This window comes from Condylura cristata, unplaced genomic scaffold (genome assembly GCF_000260355.1).
Source record: "Condylura cristata isolate star-nosed mole 26May11 unplaced genomic scaffold, ConCri1.0 scaffold00025, whole genome shotgun sequence".
NCBI lineage: Eukaryota > Metazoa > Chordata > Mammalia > Eulipotyphla > Talpidae > Condylura > Condylura cristata.
The window spans coordinates 15627303-15647085 of NW_004567126.1; the positions used below are offsets into that span (position 1 = coordinate 15627303).

The window sequence follows — 19783 nt, forward strand, 5'->3', positions numbered from 1 at the left end:
GGGCAGGCATCCGGCGGAAGAGTTTTGGTCTGAGGCTTTCCGCTCTGGGACCTAACAGAACGCCAAGCTCCAACAGCGCTGGCACACTGAGACGACCAAACCTCCCACAGCCTAGAAAGGCTCCTGCGCGGCGAGGAGGCGGGGCCACGAGCAGCTTCCGGTTCCGGAAGAAAAGGCCCCACGTGTTCCGACCGGCCAGGCCCCGCGCCGCTCGGATCCGGCGGCGCTGCTTCGGCCGGGAGTGGGTGGGGGACGAGCCGGGGCAGGGGAGGAGCTGCAGAAGCTGTCGGAGCCGTGAGTGCTGGGGGGCCGGGCGGGGTCGGGCCGAATCGGGCTGAGTTGGGCTGGGGGCGAGAAGGAGGGGTTGGAGACCCCGCCTCCCCGGAGCCTGGGGAATTCGTACCGTCCCGGGGAAGGGGCGGCGGCAGTGTAGTGAGGTGCGGAGACGTCGAGGTCCCGCAGCTTCCTGGTGGCCCGAGCATCGCGGATGGCGCTCCAAGACTCTTTCTTTAAAGCCACCGCCCTCCGCCCCCTCCCGAGGCCTGCAGAAACGCAGTTAGTTCGTGCCTCCCGTTGCTTCCGATCAGCTGCGCCCCCACCTCGCGCCGGAACGAGGGAGGAGTGGTCTAGGCCCCTTTATTTCTCGAAGTCTTTCCTCACCCCGCCTCTCAGATTGCTCAAGAACTCCCTTTGCAGACTCCATGCCCATCTCTCAGCACCACTAACCCATCCCCCCGACGCACACGCAGATACACTTTCTCCTGATCTTATCACCCGCGATCATACTAGACTTTGGAGACCATCTGGCCTGTGGTTTTTCAGCTGCCTCTGTGACCTGACCGACCCCGAGTTTACCCTCAAGTTGGTGGCTCTATCTCCCCTTTTAACTTTTCTCCCCTCGCAGCCAGTTAGTTTTGACACTGATCAGTATCACCATCACTCCGTGCTTTTTGTCTGGTTTGACGGAAAGTTTGTTAGTTTGTATGACTTGGATATCTAGGCCAGTATTCGCTCCATTTTTGTTTATCTGGGTGTTGGATTCTCCTGTCTCCTAGGCTGGAGATAAACCAAGATAAACCTGGTCTATCTTGGTCCCTGTCCTGAGCTCCCCAGAGCTAGATTCTTCGGACTGCCACTTACTGGATCACCTTTGTCCAGGGAGCAGTGCCACATCCAGGCCTTTCTTAGTGGCTAGGGTTAGAACTGTTGCCTTTTCTCTGTCCACACTGCAGGTGACACCCAGGGCAGCATCAATCAGAAGCCACCAGGAAGGCTAGTGGAGGCCCTCTTCCCTCCCAACTTCTCTTCCAAGCTGCCCCATGGGCCTCGATCCAGAAAATCACTTCAGAAAGGTTGTGAGGTAGCTCTGGGAGACTTACGGGTGGGAAGTGTGCGATAGTGGAGCAGTTCGAGTTTGTAGCCATTTCTCTTGGGTCTCATGCTATTAACTCTAGCTTGGGAAGGTGGGTATGGTTGGAGGGAGGAAAGGGACTTTTCCTCCTGTGACCAAACACCTGGGATTCATGATCTTTCCCCCTTTCTCCTCCAGCTATACCCCTCTTGCATTCTTTCTATCTACTTTATTGCAGTAGACAGTCATTTCAAGGGCATGGCTAAGCTTACTACGATGTGAGGGACTCTTGAGCTTTACAAACTATACAGATGAGGTAAGTTAAGGTTTACAACATTTTAAACAGTTAACTTAGCGCAAGCATAAAACATAAAATGGGCCTAGAGTGTTTGCTTTGCATACCCTTCTTTAAATGTTAACTAACATTAGAAAAGTTGGAGCCTCTCTGCTTGAACCTCAGATTTTACTTATTTTGCCTGAAGTAGTGATCCTCAAACTTATTTCACATTACAAGCACCTGAAGAGTTTGTGAAGTACACATTTTCTGGGCTGCCCATAGAGCTGATACTAAGACTGTGCTGGGGTTTGAAAATTTGCTTTTCTAACAAATTCTCAGGCCCTGTGCTGCTGCTCTGGGTTTCTCACTTTGAGAACCACTACCTTTGGCTAAAAAGCTTCACTTAAACATTGCAGTGGTTTGGGCATCAAAAAAACTGTGTGAGTACTTCTTTGCTAGAAACCAGTAAGATGATCTTGTGTGGGTAATTTAACCACTTAGGTCTGGTTGCAAAATTAAGAAAATACACTTTAGGGCCCTCCCTGGTTGCGCAGAGGGTTAAAGCACAGCACTGTAAGTGAGCCTCAGCTGCTTCAGTGAGAGTTTGATCCTGTCCCCAGAGTGACCAACATGGTGCAGCAGACCTCTCCTGCCCCGCCCCACCACTGCTCCCCTCAGCAGTGTGCTTCATCCATTTGCCTGTTCTGTTCACCACTTTCTCTTGTGAATCCTCATTGCCTGGCTTATACCCTAGTTCTGTATGCATATATAAATCTTTAAAAGAAAAAGAAAGTACACTTTAACAAAACTTAGTACTGTGTTATGCCAAATTCAAGATGGAATATAGGTTTGTTTCCTTTCATTTTCTTAAATCTCTTGAATAGGAATTTCTATTTTGATCATATCACTTATCTCCAGATTCTAAATTTTTGTTGTGAATCTGCAGCATTACTAAAATTCCTGTTATATATAAATGGCATAATTCTTCATGGTAAGAAGAATTAGCCATCTTTCTCTGCCCAACAACTTGAATTGTGTGGGACACACAATTTGATGCTCTAGATAAATGAATTCCTTCTCCTGTTCTCTTCCTTCCATCTTATGCATAACAGTAGAATATGACTGTAATCCGATTCTTAAAGATTGGAATGAATACTAATATCCAGTTCTATCTCTGAAAGTGGTTTATTACCCAGAAGCCCTAACACCCAATAATTCTGAATTTCAGTGTCTGAGTTGGAGGAAGAATAGGCAATTAGTAAAATTCTAGATGAAAAAAATTTAAGCACCTTTTCTACCAAGTATTTCCATGTTTGAAGGAGGTCCTTACCCTCAGGGACAGGGCTCACAGTGATCTCCGTGGTGCCCAGGATTGAATGGCTCCCCATGCTTCTACTTTGAACCTTGTCTTTCGGAGTGGAAACCTGAGGCTCCCCAGATTGCTGTACCGCAGGCCTAATTCCCATCCTTTCCATCTCATCATAGGCAAGGAGGCCTTGGGCAAACCAGAAGGAAGTCATCTAAATGCAGAGTAGGGCATGTTCTAACAATATTAATTACAGAGCAAAACACATAAGAAAAGACTTTTGAAGTGCTTTGCTGCATTATCCATATTTATACTTCTAGTCAGGCTGTATTATAATATGTATGAACCTATTACAGTTTATTAAATAATAGTTACTCTGTGATTGGCATTGCACATGTTCATTACAGTAACTGGATATATCCAGTTTAACCTTGAGACTGCAAAATGAGAGCTGCTTTCCTCATCAGGTTTGATGATTGCCCTTTTCCTACTGCAGACTAGTTTGAGGTGTTTATTTTAAATAGAGGCCTATAGATTGACCCACTTTTTACAAATCTTTAACCTTCTCTGGGTAGTAACGTGGTTAAAAGCCTATCTTTCTACTGGGGGTTAACCAGCATGATCATGATAGCAAGATACTGAATTCTAGACACTGAAAATCTGTATTTGTCCTCTAATCTTTCTCAACTCCTGAATGAACCCTCCCTAACTATCGTAGGCTACCTTATGGCTCAACCACTCAATAAAGAATCCATGTGTCTATGTTCATCTCAGAACCCTCCTTTATCACCATCAGACCACTAGATGACTTCTCAAAATGATCCAGCTCTCTGCCTTACTATAGAGAATCATCCTCAATTTCCAGATGAATTAAAGTGACTTGTCCAAGATGACACATCTTTAGAAGGTTCAATACAGGTCATCTCCTTCCAAAAGCAGAAGTGTTGACTGTCCAGTACTGCCTTCTGAGTTTTTGGCACCTAACTATAGAAAGTATATTAATTAAATATAAAATGAATCACTGATTTTATATAGCATTGTTTCATATCTCATGTATGCATTACTTTTGATTGTACCTTTATATCCAGATAATACCCTAACCACAAAGCCTACAGAATATTAAGAAACGAGGAAAATAATTTTGCCTCTTAACTGTTTAGAGTCTTAGCTGAAAATCCCTTATAATGAAAAGATAGCTTCACAGGTGAAAAGTTTAATTATGTACATAGGTACAGGATCCCCAGAAAGCTCTGAAGCCCAAAGAAATTACCAGTGCAGGAAGCAGAGCCAAATTTATGAAGAATTGATAAGACAGAAAATCTGGACAAGGGATAGTGAAGTGGTGATGTAACAGTGTCTGTTTATAGAGCCTTGTCGACCCTCAACACTCTAGGATGTCTCTCTCCTGGAATAGGGAGGGTACCTTAAAAGTGAGTGATATATCTCATTTTGGGAAAAGAGAAGGGACAGGGTGTCAAGAGCAGCCACCTTTCCTGCTTCTGCCATTTTGTCAATATCTTACCAAATAAACCCACATGTCCTGAAGCCCATAAGATTGCAGAAGATATTTGTGACTTCACCTCATGGGCTTTCCTATACTGCCCACTACTTACTTGACTGCTTTGTTTTGTCTTGCCTTCCTCTTCTCTACATCTCATTCTCTTTGAAATCTGTTATAAGATTTGAACCACTTCTTCCTTTGCTACTTAAATGTTCTGTATTACTTAACAGAAAAGGGGGAAATTTAAATGGTAAAAAGTTAAAAGCAATAGTTTTTAAAAATGGTTTAATGCATACTGTTGTGATGTGCTAGAAAGCTAAAACTATGCATTCCTTTCCGTTTGTTTCCTTTCCCAGGTTAAGTTTTCAAGGGACTTCAGGGGTGTACTAAGTGGGCTTCTTTCAAATTGTCTCCCATTACAGGGAGGGGAGAGGATGGGACATTGACATTGCTAAACAGGAGCATTGCTAAGAATGTGTTGGCAGAAGAACCTGTCTTTAAGGGTCTATCCTGCCTCTGTCCCAAGGGTCTTACTTATCTTGGCTTGTAAGTGCCCTCAAAGCAAGAAATCTCCTTTTGCTTTAATATTTTACTTTTGACATAACAATTTTTAACAGTAAATAGCAATTTTTTATGTATATTTGAAGTGAAATTCTTTTTGTAATTCTGATGAAATAAAGGAGTTTGCTTGTTTATCATTTAAGTCTTGCTTTCTTCCCAAGAAAATTTAAAACAATTTGAAGGAAAGAAAACAAAATATATTGAGCGTTTACACTGTCCCAGACTCTATGCTTTGATGTTACTCCATGTCCTCCTTAAAACAACCATGCGATAGTATTCTGAAGCCAGTGTCACATGGCTAGTGAGTGAGGAGAGGGATCCCAAAGCTGCCTTCTATATGTTACAGTTCAGAAAACATAGATAAACATTTTATACATATACATGTGTACAATAACTAGCATAGTCAAAGGATCTTTCCAGTGGAAGGTCATACTGGAATAATCTGGGGGGTAATCTTTAGTTTGTCACCAGTGGAAAAGGGCAGCTAGCAAAATTATTAGTCATTTTCTGTTCTAGAACACCAGGAACTGGTGCAAGTCTGGTGAGCCTCAGAAGAGTTACATTCAAATATCCAGATTAGCTGCCTGCTTTTTAGGGTAAAGACCATAATGGAGACAGAATATACAGATAAATATATCCTATATAAATCCAATAAAATCATTTGAACCTCTCTGGTCACTGTGTTCTTTTGAAGAATAATTATTTGCCAATAAATAGATCACTATTTCTCCTTTTAGGTAGTTAACGTGTGACTACACGCCTTGTCATTTAGTGTCCAGAAAGACCACCCCAAGTGGTGATATTTTAGCAAAGAGAACCAGATAGTCTATTGCTAACAATTTTCTGTTTCTTGTCATTAGAAATGAATTAAGCCCTTTTCTGGCATATGACACATTCTGATTCAGGGATCAAAAAAAGAATGAAGAAATGTGCCTTCTCCACATCCCAGTCCTACCCCACAGATGCTAGAAAGACATAGTCTAGAGACTGGATCATGGAGCATTCCCAGCTACGGGTTCACAAAATATCTCTGCAGGTGTTTTAGAGCCTTCTGGAACCAAATCTTTGAGTCCTCCTGGCCTGGCATCGCCTTATCTCTGTGGTATCCTATTTAGTTTTTCACTGTCACCGTAGAACCCTTCAAGGCCAGTCATTGAGGAAAGGATTAGAATAGCAAGCCCAAAACATACAATGTAGCATATCCTATAAATTAGAGTAAAGCACATCTGTTTTCTAGCCCTAATGTCTAGCCTGACATTTCCATAGCACATTTTTTAATAGTTTGTAAGCACTCAAACTCAGCTAATTCTGTGAGTTAGGAGAGTGGTTATGTGCAGAGGGCTTTCCCCTTTACAACGATTCTGGTGTCTGTTGTCTCACGAAACCTTTAAAGCAGCTCTGGTTACTTGTGATCTGGGGCTGGAGCCTCTCTGGATCCCTAATCTGGTGCCCCTTCCACAGCACCACCGGTCTGCTGCTCCTTCCTGTCTCTTGCCCCATCAGAGACTCACTCCTCTTCCTTCATTGCACTGTTTTGTCTTCATGTCATTGTTTCAATGTTTCTAGGCTCTCAAAGCAAATGCAGAACAAGCAGTGGAAATCTCGACTTACGGTTTCTGAAGAACAATTTAAGAACAGCAGGTTATAGGGTTATAGGTGGCCTTGTCAACTCATTGTTTTGCTTTTGGAGAGCTAAGCCCTGTAAGTAGGAACCCTCCTCCCAGTTCATACTCTGTAAAAAAATCCATAGAGGGAGTATCTTGTAGCTGATGTCACTTGAAAGCAGTAAGAGTTTCTAGTGTTCTGTGCTAAGCATGGATTCTTGGACTTTTAAGATAATAGATAACCCTTCATTAAGCCCAGAGGCTGCCTATCAATTCCATTTTTTCTCAATGCCTTGGAGGGGTGAAGGGTGGGAATGGGGGAGGCTTGGGAAGCTGTGTGGACATATAATTGTAGTTGCATTAAATTACTTGATGTCTGGCTTTGCTTATTAAAGTTACTTTAACTCTTCAAAAGAAAGTGACTTTTTTTCAATGCCCAGCTTTGTGTGACTTGCATTTAGGTTATCCCAGGGCAACCTGAAATACCTTGTGATGTGTTGTGGTTTCATCACTTCAGAAGCCAGAGTATTGTTTTACTCACAGTCCAAACAATAGATTTTTTCCCCTTGGTTTATTCATTTGTCCAGCCCATGGAATTGCTAAGCAAATAAATATTAGTAAGATAAGGCATTTATCCTAGGAAATTTTTTTAAAGCCCTAAGTGTTCTCCATGTACTCTTACTAAGGACCTGTTAAGTGCAGAGGTTTAGCTGAGTGCTACAAGTCCCTGCCCTCGATTCAGTTCAGTGAGTTAAGTAGCAAGATGAACAATTATTGCCTCAACAAAAGTAAAGGCATGTATGTGTTGTGAAAATGGGAAGTACAAGCCCCTATAGACAATCTGAATAATCAGGGGAGACATCCTGGGAAAATCCTGGGTATTTGAAGGATGAGTAGAGTTTGTCAGGCCCAGAGAGTTAGGGAGTGTATTTCAGGCAGAGTAGACTATTGTGAAAGTCCATTAGGGGCATGGAAAAGAGACGGTGTCTTTGAGCAGTGACCTAAATTTCCCTGTATACTTTAGGTTTAACTAATGTGGATGGGCCCCTGCCCATTTATTAAAATTTTGTTCCTACCTTCCCCCTACCACCACCACTCAAAAGAGAAAAAGTAAAGGTAAATATAGTTTCCAGAAATAGAAGCTGGTGGAGTAAGTATAAGCTGCCTCCACCATAGCCCAAGGAGATTTCAAACTAATGTGGCTTCTAGAGTTAGAGAATTTGGGAATGCGATGGAACTCAGGGGTGTGGAGTTGAGCCACTGCCGACCTGAGCATGAGCTTCCCCATCATGAAAATCTGTCTGTTGGTGAAGCAGAAGGGCAAGGAAATGACCTCCATACTTGGGTAGGACAGAGATCACTTGCAGGGATTGACCCAAATAATACACTCAGCATAATTTAGGAACACTCTTAAGAAATTAAAACCTGATCCATGACCACTGAAACCATTGTATTTAGATAAAAGCAAATGTAACTGTGTTCAAAGGGCTCACATAAGTCCCAGGACTATCAGAACATCAAAAGAAAAAATCTTACTAAAGATGAGTATAAAATCCAAAAATTAAAGCCACTATAAGGTAAAGACAGAGTCAGTGAGTAGGACAACACATGAGAAGCTGGAAATTGTGGAATGATACAAAACAGGCCAGGAAAACATACTGGGAATGTTTGAGGATAGAGGGAAAATGAAGTAAACATGACTAGAAAGAACTTTGAGATAGAGATAATAACAGTTAATGATGTGGCCATTGAGATTAAGCTGGTAATAAGCAGTAGCACATTAAACACAGCTGTTAAGGGTGCATTGTAACCTTGAAGGTGGAGCTGAGGCAACTACAGTGACACAGAAAGGAAAATGAAGAATCCCTCAGTTTGAATGTAGAAGGGGGTCTGGAAGCAGCAGAACCAAGACCAGTGATGAAAGTTAAACCAAGTTGTTCAACATCTAAGTGCCTTCTGTGTACTAGAGTCAGAGCAGGGCAGAGGCTATCGTTTTTTAAAGATCCTATGGAAACCTTTTAGTGTGGTCTAATGGCTTGATCTGGGGATATCAGCAGAGATGAAAAGACAGACATTTAGGAGCTAGATTTAACAAGATGAGACTTTTTTAAAGTATGATAGGAAAAGATTGATTCTTTTAAAGTAGGAAGAAAGCTTCACAGTTTTATTGATGTAAATGCATTTATGGTGCATGTTAGGGACTAGAGATTGATGAGGAAAGCATAGCTCCTAACTGCAAGTAGTTTTACAGGAAAAAACAAAACAAAACAATGGCTGTGTGACAGGACAGATACTGTGATAAAGATGTTCCAGTACATCTGTGGGAGCACTTAACGTGGTTTCTAACCATGTCTAAGGGAAGGGGAATGGAGTCCAAGAAAACATTTCAGAAGACCTGAAGCTTGAGCTGTTCCTGGATAAGTAAAGTAACCAAACAATAGTCAGGAGGAACAGCATGTTCAAAAGCTAACAAGCCCTGGGCATCTGTGTGCTTCTAGTGCATACACTGTGTGGAATAGGGGCGAGCAAAGATGATAACAGAATACTGAGAGGTCTGTACAGGTGACCCTTGAACAAGCAATATTAGTACAGCACAGATCCATCTTTTTTGTATTCACGCATCCATCCAACCACAGAAGTGAGCCCATGAGTGCAGAAGGCCAACTAGAAGTTAAATGAGCCTTTTCAAATGCATCCCTGACTCCTGAGTTGTTAAAAGGTCAATTTCTTTCACTTAAAACAGAAGTGTGCAAGGATCTTAAAGTAGGGAGAACAGATTTGCCAAGGGTGCTCACTCTTGAGATACTGTGTATTTACAGTTACAGTAAAGACTTGGAGGTAATAAATTTGGAGGCAGTCGCTATAATCCAGTGGAGAAGGAGCTAAATTGTAAAGAATGGGCCCAAAGAAAGGAACACACTGCCCAGCAGTATGTAGAGTGGGGCGAATATTCCAGGCAGAAAGAATAGCCTTAAAAGCATGAAGACCTGAAAAGCACCCTATTACCAGGTTATTAGCAGTGCATCCATTCCTAGATGACACAAATGTAGGATACAGTATAGGACATGAGGCTTGAAAATTAAATTGAGAGCTGACTCGGGCACTTCATATGCCATGCCAAAAATTTCAGAACTGACTAACAGTATGAAATTATTTTTAAATGTTGAGTGATGTAGTCAGAACTATAATTTTAAAAGATGGTGGTTAACATTGGGTTCCCATCACTCGTGAGCTCCTCCTAGATAATACATTTCTGCCTCACAGTAACTGTTAGAGGGCTACCATTGTTAGCTTCCTCCTGTAAGTGGGAGACAGCCATCATAAGGAGAATAAAAACCTGCCCAGTGTCCCACAGAGTAGAACTAGGACTGACCTCTAAGTGGTCTGACCTCTTAACTTTAGACACCTTGGGTGTTTCTTAGCCAGAATGCACATCAGAACCACATGTAGCATTCCTCACTTGACTGAATCAGAATATCCAGAAGGATGTGTGACACTTTTAGACAAGCTTCACAGGTAATTCTGCTGTCCTTTGCCTACATTTGAGTACTGCAGGAATCCCAGTTAGGAAGTTAAAGGCAAGGGATGAAGGCTCCAACTAAAGTGTGTATGGGAAAGAAGAGGGGAAACATTGAAAAACTTGAGAGAGAATTGGTTTAATGAGCAGTAAGCATGGGGAAGAATCCAAGATGAATCTCAGGATTACAAAACTGAGCATAAGTGGTATATGACCGAGAGAGGATTCCAGGATAAAGGGTGGGTTTGGAAGTAAGTTTTGAACATTTAAATTTGAGGATCTTATAGATCTTTCAATTACGGAAGTCTCTAATTGAGATAACTATATGCCAGCCACTGTGACTATTTACTGTTAGCTCACACAATCTGAGTCCACATTTTGCTAAAGAAATTAATAATGTATGTGTTTCAGTTCAAATGAACTAAACAAATTTTCCCAATCTACTTTAGCCCTGTTGTATCTCAGAATATATATCCTAATCTATAAATTGTGTATGTGTATAAAACTGCACAGTTACAAGGTAACCTCATGTTTTAGCAGATGATTGAGTCCTCCTAGCCATTTTCCTTTCATGTTAATGGTTTCTTGAAGTCGAAAATCCAGTATTTTTCTATGGGTTATGAACCTTATCTCAGTAGCGAGACTATACCTTCAGTGACATAACATGTTATCCCAACCAGATGTACTTTAAATACATGGTTACAGGGCTTTCATAGTTTGAGGGAACATGTATACAAAGCCATCGCTGAACTCAGAACTGCGGTCCCCTGTACAAGTTCATGCTCACACTGCTGTTTGTCTCTGCTTTCTACCCCAGGTCCCTTGGGAGATACTCCTCGAGGTGCCCAGGCTAAGATTGGTGGGGTAACAACAGTGCATTCTAGATGGTGTGAGACCACCCCAGAGCCCAAAAATGGCTACAGCCCTGGAACTGGAAGACCAGGATCTTTGGGAAGAAGAAGGAATTCTAATGGTGAAACTGGAAGATGATTTCTCCTGCAGGCCAGAGTCTGTCTTGCAGAGGGATGACCCTGTGCTTGAGACCTCCCACCAGAACTTCCGACGCTTCCGCTACCAGGAAGCTGCAAGCCCTCGAGAAGCTCTCATTCGACTCCGAGAACTTTGTCATCAGTGGCTGAGACCAGAGAGACGGACAAAGGAGCAGATTCTAGAGCTGCTTGTGCTGGAGCAATTCCTCACTGTCCTGCCTGGAGAACTGCAGAGCTGGGTGCGGGGCCAACGGCCAGAAAGTGGCGAGGAGGCAGTGACGCTGGTGGAGGGTTTGCAGAAACAACCCAGGAGACCAAGGCGGTGGGTGAGGAGGGGGAGTCCTGATCTGTGTGATGTGGAGGGGGACTATTTACTGAGAGGCTGGATTTGGGGTAGGACTTGCAGGGCCCCTATAAATTACCCTTTCCATTTGATTGGCTCTGCCCTTGGCTGGTACCTAGATCTGTAAACCCCATTTGGCAGAAGTCTGTGTGTGTGTGAGAATGTGACTTTCTGGTTTTTGAAACACCCACCTAGGGAACACTTCAAGGCCTTCAGCCATGCCAGGGTAATATGACTTTGGTTTCTGCTTTAACTATTCCTGGAGAGGAGAATTTTATAACTACCTCAAAGGTTCTCATAGCCCCTCAGTCACAGATCCCTCTTCTGGGACAAGATAGGAAAGAAAGCTGCACGTAGGACGGGTGGAGACAGGAGGAATAGGTACCTAGAGCCTGGTGGGTGACAGGGACAGCGAGAGACAGCGCAGTGAGAAAGCAATGCAGTATCTCAGTGTCCCCTGCTTGTGAGGAAAACCTTCAGCTCCCCCTTCCATGCCCCAGTGGAACTGGAGTTTTGCCTCATCCAGGTCCTTCTGGGAGTTTTCTATTGGCAGCTGCTCTTAAGATAAGCCCTGATGACAACCAAGACTTTTCTTCTGACTCCATGGTGACTGGAAGTTGGAATTATTCCCAGGTGACTGTCCATGTTCATGGCCAGGAAGTCCTGTCAGAGGAAACAGTGCCACCAGGAGCAGAGTCCGACTCACCTATTGAACTGCAGGATCTTGTGCAGACCTCCACCGAAGAGTCCCGTGAGGACACTACCCAGAGCCCAGGTCTAGCACCGGAAGAGCAGACCCTGTGCCATGAATTGGAGCTCCAGCCCCCTCAGGAGAGCGGTAGGAAGCCTCGGCAGCAAGCTGAGATTGTTGCATAGTGTTGGGAAAGGGACATCCTTCCTCTACGCAGGAGGCTGGGTAGCTGGTAATGGGAGTAAGTCACAGAATCCAGGTACTGGGAGGAGACACTACCAGCTAACGGCAGCAATAAACATCCAAAACTAGCAGTATTCTTGGTCATTCCACTGGCATCCAGTGGTGTTACAGGTGGTGAGGTTGGGATGACGTCCTTGAATTGCCCTTAGGCTAGTCCTTGATCCCCACCTTTGTGCCAGAGAAGACAGGGATGCCCAGCACTTTGCCAGTGGTAGCAGCGCGTCAGATTTTGCTGATCCCTGCCTCCTTTTCTCCTTAGAGGTTCCAGTGCCCCAGGACCCAGATCTTCCTGAAGAGAGGAGCACTGGAAACCCAGACATGGTTGCCCTTCTTACCGCTCTGTCGCAGGTGCACCCTAGTTCCCTTCTTGCCAAAAAAAGTATCTGAAGAGTCACTAGCATTTGCCATCTGCTAAATAGGTCAAACAGGACACAAATTTCCACTTTCCATTTAAGTTCTAAGTTCCAACATATCTGGAAGGGGAGGAATTGCCTCTGATGAGATTAATTACATTTGTTAAATACTATGTATGATATACATTATATTTTTACACATTTTCTATTTATTTATATTTACTATACAAATATAACCCTCTTTGTCTGCCATAGATTAGAGATACTAACAAAATGGGAGTATTTTGTGTCATTCCAGTGTAACACTTAAGTTGTTAAATGAGGGTTTGTTTTGTTTTTTAAAAATAAACTTGATGGCTATTTGTAAGAAAGACTGTGCTGCAAAAGTGATCTCTGGAGTTATATGTTTGTTGCTTCTTCCAAGAACTACATGTAGTCAAGCTGTGACACTGAGGACGTATTCACCATGGTCAGACCCTGAAACTAAGCCACGTGCCTGCATTGTAGTGTAACTGAAGAAACAAGTCTTGTTTACACTGTATAATTGATAGTGTGATTGGATAGGGTCAGTTAAGGGAAGTTTCCTGGAAAAGACAGTGTTCTGTAGAACTGTAAGTGACATTAAACCAAATTGAGAGTTAAATGCTGGCTGAAGATCTTTCTTGTATGTCTTAAACAATATCCTCAAGAAAAAGAACATAGGCTGGTCTTGAGAAAAAGCAGTGGGGTTGGATGGAACCAGGGAGCCAAAGCAAAGGTAGAAAGTCAGGAGCAAAGCCTGTCCCTAAAAGGGAACCAGGTGTCCCATTTGAGTTCTTTTCTGTCCTGGACACCAGGACAGAATTCTAATCGATTCTAATCGAATCCTTGTGTTGTTTCAGGGATTGGTAACTTTCAAAGATGTAGCCGTATGCTTCTCCCAGGACCAGTGGAGTGATCTGGATCCCACACAGAAAGAGTTCTATGGAGAATATGTCTTGGAAGAAGACTGTGGAATTGTGGTCTCTCTGTGTAAGGAATTTCAAGTGTTTCTAGAGTGTTCTGAGCACAGAGATCTTTTTCCTGTTGGAGGTTTATGGGCATCTTAGACCTTCTATTTTATGGACTACACTTTTCTTATTCCTACCTTACAAATGAGATTAAGGATAGCTGAAGAAGACGGTATTTTTCCACTTGAAGGGAAAAGAAAATGTTTAAAGTGGTTGGATACATCTGATAAGAAAATAGTTATAATGCTATAGCCTTAGTATATTTGAGCTAAGCGTATAATTTTGAAACAGGAAATTAAGTGGGCTTTAATCTACTTAAACATAGGAAAAGAGTAATATTTATAATTGTATAATTATTGTGCTGGAAGTGACAGGTGAGAGCTATGCTGTATTTAAATATGCTTACACTAAAGAATCCAAAGATTGGATCTCCTGATCTGGCTATGTATCTGTTCTTAACTCAGGGGGTTGTTGGTCCAATTATAGTCTCTTGTATTTCCTTCTCTTGAGCAGCATTTCCAATCCCCAGACTAGATGAGATCTCCCACGTTAGAGAGGAAGAACCTTTGGCCCCAGATATCCCAGAACTTCAAGAAACTCAAGAGCCAGAAATCCTGAGTTTTACCTACACAGGTGAGGAATGACAAAAGGAATCTTCCCTCCTAAGCTGGCAGTTCCTCTAGTCACTAGTTCTCCCCCAGAGGCCCCTTTCATCGGCTGTTTTAATATGTCATGTCAGCTAGTACTTCTCTCTCCCTCTGAATACCAGATCTTCCTATCTTTCCCTACCCCCTCACCCTTCCAATCATTCATTTGAGGGATATGTAATGCAAAACAGTGAAAGAAAAAAGTAAAACTATGGACTTACAGCTATACTATTCACTTACTAACCAGTTCACTTAAACTCTTGATCCTTTTCTCCACCTTTGTGAAATGAGTATATTAATATTTGTCCATACTAAGACTTGTGCGTAGCATTAGATAACATGTATGCATTCATGTTAACTAGTTATTTCCTTCTTTCCTACTCTCTACAGTTAGGAAATATGGACTGCTCTCTATACGGTCTTGTCCTTTCAAAACCCCATTTAATGATACCCCATTGTGTAGAAGACATTGTTGCCGCTATAATGTCCCTTTTCTCCTCTAACACCTTCTGCAGGAGACAGGAGTGAAGATGAGGAAGAGAATCTTGAACGAGATTTGAGTTTGGAAGATCTACACAGATCTGTTTTGGGAGATCCAGAAATTCACCAGACTCCAGACTGGGAAATAGTCTTGGAAGATGATCCAGGGCGACTTAATGAAAGAAGATTTGGTACAAATATTTCTCAACTTAATAGTTTCACAAATCATCAGGAAACCATGCCTCTTCATCCCTTGTTAGGGAGACATCATGACTGTACTGTCTGTGGGAAAAGTTTCAGTTGTAACTCTCACCTTGTTAGACACTTGAGAACTCACACAGGAGAAAAACCCTATAAATGTATGGAATGTGGGAAAAGTTATACACGAAGCTCACATCTTGCCAGGCACCAAAAGGTTCACAAAATGGACAGTCCTTATAAATTCCCTGTAAACCAGAAGGATATGGATAAGACCTCCCCTCCAGTCCAGGCTGAGAAAACACATGTTGAGAAACCTTATAGATGTGATGAGTGTGGAAAACACTTCCGCTGGACTTCAGATCTTGTCAGGCATCAGAGGACACATACAGGAGAAAAACCCTTCTTCTGTACAATTTGTGGCAAAAGCTTCAGCCAGAAATCTGTGCTAACAACACACCAAAGAATTCACCTTGGAGGCAAACCCTATTTGTGTGGAGAGTGTGGAGAGGACTTCAGTGACCACAGGCGGTATTTGGCCCACCGGAAGACACATGCAGCTGAGGAGCTTTATGTCTGTAGTGAGTGTGGACGGTGCTTCAACCACAGCGCTGCATTTGCCAAACACCTGAGAGGACATGCCTCAGTGAGGCCCTGCCGGTGCAATGAATGTGGAAAAAGCTTCAGCCGAAGGGACCACCTTGTCAGGCATCAAAGAACACATACTGGTGAGAAACCATTCACGTGCCCTACCTGTGGAAAAAGCTTCAGTAGAGGCTATCACTTAATCAGACACCAGAGAACCCACTCAGAAAAGACCTCCTAGCTAGGTCCCATGTGAGAGATTTGCATTTACTCTTTACCCAGGGTTGGGCCCTCTTGTCAGCCTTGGAAGACCTTTCTTAGGGAGTCTCCCTGGCTTGCTCAGATCTACATAACCTCTTCCTACAACCCTGAGCAGAACCTCTAAATCTTCTTCACCTTGAGATAATTTTGCCCAAAGTATAAACTGAACTGAGCTGCTCCTGCCTCTACCTCACAGGTTTGAAGTAGGAGAATTGGAAGACTTTCAAGAGGTTGTGGTTATTATATTTTCCCCAAAACTAGGCTGTTACATATCCTGAAGACTACTTAACAGCCTCAAGTTTAAAGTGGCCCTTGATAACCCCTTAGGTTTGGTGAGGGATTAGCCTTTAGGGCTCTGTCCTTACAGGGCTTAAATCTTAAAGCACATAGCCCTGAACTCCACACAGGAGATTTGCATATTGATGGCTTTGCCACACATTCACAGGATAACTCTACAAATCTCCTCTGATACACTTCACCACATACTTTCCTTTGATCCTGAGGAGAAAGAGGACAAGTGTCTGATGAGTGAAAACCTCAAGGCTGCTTCATGTGGACTTTATCAGGCTGCTCCCATCCCCATTGGCAGAATGACATCAGGTGCCAGGCACTGCTGGAAAGGATAGTCAGAAGCCTCATGAGTTTTTCTTTACCAGTTAGACTACTCATGCTCACAGCCTTCCAACTATTCTACCAGTCTCTTGGTTTTGTTTCTAGCACCTCTCCAACAAGTGATGTAGCGTTGGGTGCCTAGGGATTCAGTAAGGCATAATTAATCATTATGAGATTATTTGCATTCCCATATGTCTACAAGTCCACTCACCCCACCCTCTTTGTATGGGTTCGTAAGGGGATTTTGGAACAGTGTCATCTTACCAAGGCACTATGATAATTATACAATCATGACTGACTGGGTCACTTGATTTACATGAAGACAACTGAAGAAGATCAGATCAAACCATGGAAAAGTAAGGAAAAGCTATGGCTATTGACTAAGGCCATCAAGGTTATTCTCCTGACACCCAGTCGCCATCATGCCTGCCTCGGTTCTCTGATATCAGGGAAAAATGAATGCCAGCACCCAGGATCCTGAAGAAGACCAGGCTTTCATTATTTGTGTTGTTTGCTTTTTCTTACGTGATTTCATTTTCATGTAATTAAGAACTAAATAGTAGTATCTCATGGCCCAAAGATCTCTGTTGCCTGATTTAAAGTTTCCATGAAGTTGAGGCTAACTCATATGTACTCCACCTGCTCTGACTGTGGGAGTGGCAAGGAGTGGGAAGACCATCCTCCATAAATGGAGTGCAGGGTGTGGGATTAAAGCATGAGAAGGCAGACTGTCTACTATGCCTGGTCACTTCTGCTTTGTTTCTCAGTCCATACTATGTCAGCGTGTACCAGATGGCTGTGGGATGGCCTGACCTTAGTTCTAACAGCTCACCAAGGAAATTTTCATTTTGGTTAGTAATGCTATTCTGACTACCTTCTTTGTTTTTACCACCAGTTGGCCTTTGTCCTGCTGGAAATACACACATGGAATAAATAAAGGTAGCATTGGCAGCCAAGTTCCCTGGTGTCTGGGACTTTCCATTTTAAACATTCACTTTCTAGGCCTTTGGGTTCCTGATAATTCTGAGATCATTCAGACTACACAGAGATCTGGGAGTGCAGAATAGTTTCTGCTGAGGGTAGAGAGGCTGGCATGTATGGCAGTCACAAACAGAATATATGCACCCTGAGGCAAGGTCTAAGCTTGGAGTTTGTAGAAGAAACTGCCCTGACCGACTCTTAGCCAGAAATCCAAGCTCAGTGGCAAAGCTTGTCCTGGGGGAAATGTCAGAGTCAAAAGCTTTTAAATAATTTCTGGAAATTGGTAAAATACTGGTAGTAACAGCAAATTTACTTTTTTCACTGATATATCTACATTATGGTAATAAGGATTTTACATAAGGAAAGTTTGAAACCACAATATTTAATGTCCAGTACCATAATATTTAATGTCCAGTATTATGAAACATCAAATAATTCTTTTACTACTGATCCTCTGCGGAGTTCAGAGGTTTTCTGAGTTCCTAGAGAGACATGCTGTCCCCTAAGTAGACTAGAGCCTGGACAGCAGAGCACACAGCTGAGGCAGGGACATGTCCTGTAGGACTGGATCCCCCTGCTATTCGTAAAGGTTCTCGGAGGGTTTTATAAGCCATGAAATCCTGTTGTTCCTGAACACTGCACTAAAGAAATCTGAGGAAGAAAAGGCAGAATTTAAAGATACTATTTGGAGGAATTAATTGACAGCTTAGGGGAGCACTAGGTGGTGAGAACTGGAGTGCTTCCACAGGTATGAAATGTAAATATTAGTGCATTTGGCCATTATTTTAGGAATAAACCAAGGGATATTCAGCCTCTCTCTAAGGACATTCCTTTCCCTAGGTCCCAAGGTAGATAAATAGGAAAAGATAAAGATTTGTTTTTTGTTTTTTCAAATCCAGAACTTAGAGTGGATTCTAGTAAACACATGACTGGAATATTTGGTAAATAAGTTTAGCACCAAAGTATAGAATCAAAGGCAGCAGGAGAAAAAAGAAATCTGTTGCCCTCTTTAAAGACCGAGCAGTAGAAAGTGAACAAGAACACGCCCCTGAGTCCTGCGAAGCTGGCAGGGAGCGATTGCTCCGATCCTTGCAGGTTAGGTCAGGGCATCAACTGCTGGATCGCCCTTTCAGGAGGAAAATAAGATAATACCCCTCCTGCCCTGCCTCTCTGCCCAGGTTCCCAGAAAAGACAGTGACTCAGATGACAGTTCTCAGGGCCCTGTGATAATTTTGTAGAAATAAAAGTGGACTGAGAAGTAGTAGATGATGACATGCTGTGCAAACAATCTGGTGCTATTCCAAATCATTTTTAAGTTGTTCTATTTGTCATTTCCTTCAGTGGGCCAAAGTATTTCTCCAGCCACAAATAACTCTCCCTGAGAGAAACAGACCTGCAATTTCCTCTAGCAACTTGTATTTCTAGTGATGCTGACTTGATCTTTAATAAAAATAACTCAAAAGTTCAAAGATGGGTGCCCTCCCCATGTTTCTCTCACCTGCATTTTGGCAGGATGCATGGGGCATCCTACATGAGAACATTTCTTTATATGTAGGATGACTGGACTCTTCCCTGGGGAAATCCTGAGAACCAGGGAAGGTCTTGAGCTTTCTCTAGATACCAACTTTTGTTAAGTCATCCTTAATAGCATAAAGAAACGGAATGTTTGCCAGGGCAGCAAAAGTAAGAATGCGCAATCCCTGCTCATATTCTGTGTGTGCTTGTGGGGGAGGTCTCAGATAGAAGGAAGAGGGAATACAGTTTGAGCCCTTAAGAGGGGGTCAATCAGCATAACTAGATGACTCAGACATGTGCACATACAGGGATTCTTCAGAGGAAATTGAGAGCTAAAGAATAAACTGTAGGTCCAGAAACTGCAGCAAAAGGTAGGTGAAGTAAGAAAATTCAACTCTGTACAAGAGTATGAAGAAAAACAAATTTTGTTTAGGTAGAGTATAAATCTTAGCTGACTAATGTTCTGTGAAAAATATGACAATGCATTAAAAAAGGCCATTTGTATCAGAAGATAATTGAAACTAGGTTCTCAGGATTTCCTGAGCTAAGACTATAGTTCTTGCTCTTATCTGTGGTTCCTTCATTAGCTGTACATCTGATGTCCAAGAGTTCCACAGGAAAACAAGTGTGGGGAAATTGAAAGAAAACACCCGAACAACAAAGAATTGATAGTGAGTCAAGAAATAACTAGTTAGTGCAAGTGCAGAAAACTGGATCATCAAACAAAGGAGTAAGATTTCTGCTTCATTCTTGACCTGACCAAACATTTTGAAAGGTTT

General features: G+C 42.7%; 1 protein-coding gene across 1 annotated transcript; it reads left to right on the forward strand.

Annotated features, from left to right (window-relative positions):
* Positions 1 to 247: 247 nt before the first annotated feature.
* On the forward strand, positions 248 to 17454 carry ZNF202 (zinc finger protein 202). The gene is made up of 7 exons (XM_004689153.2): positions 248 to 294; positions 10935 to 11432; positions 12083 to 12287; positions 12643 to 12731; positions 13618 to 13747; positions 14239 to 14358; positions 14888 to 17454. The coding sequence occupies exons 2-7, from the start codon at positions 11031 to 11033 to the stop codon at positions 15874 to 15876; spliced, it is 1935 nt and encodes a 644-aa protein (XP_004689210.1). The 5' UTR covers positions 248 to 294; positions 10935 to 11030; the 3' UTR covers positions 15877 to 17454.
* Positions 17455 to 19783: the final 2329 nt, after the last annotated feature.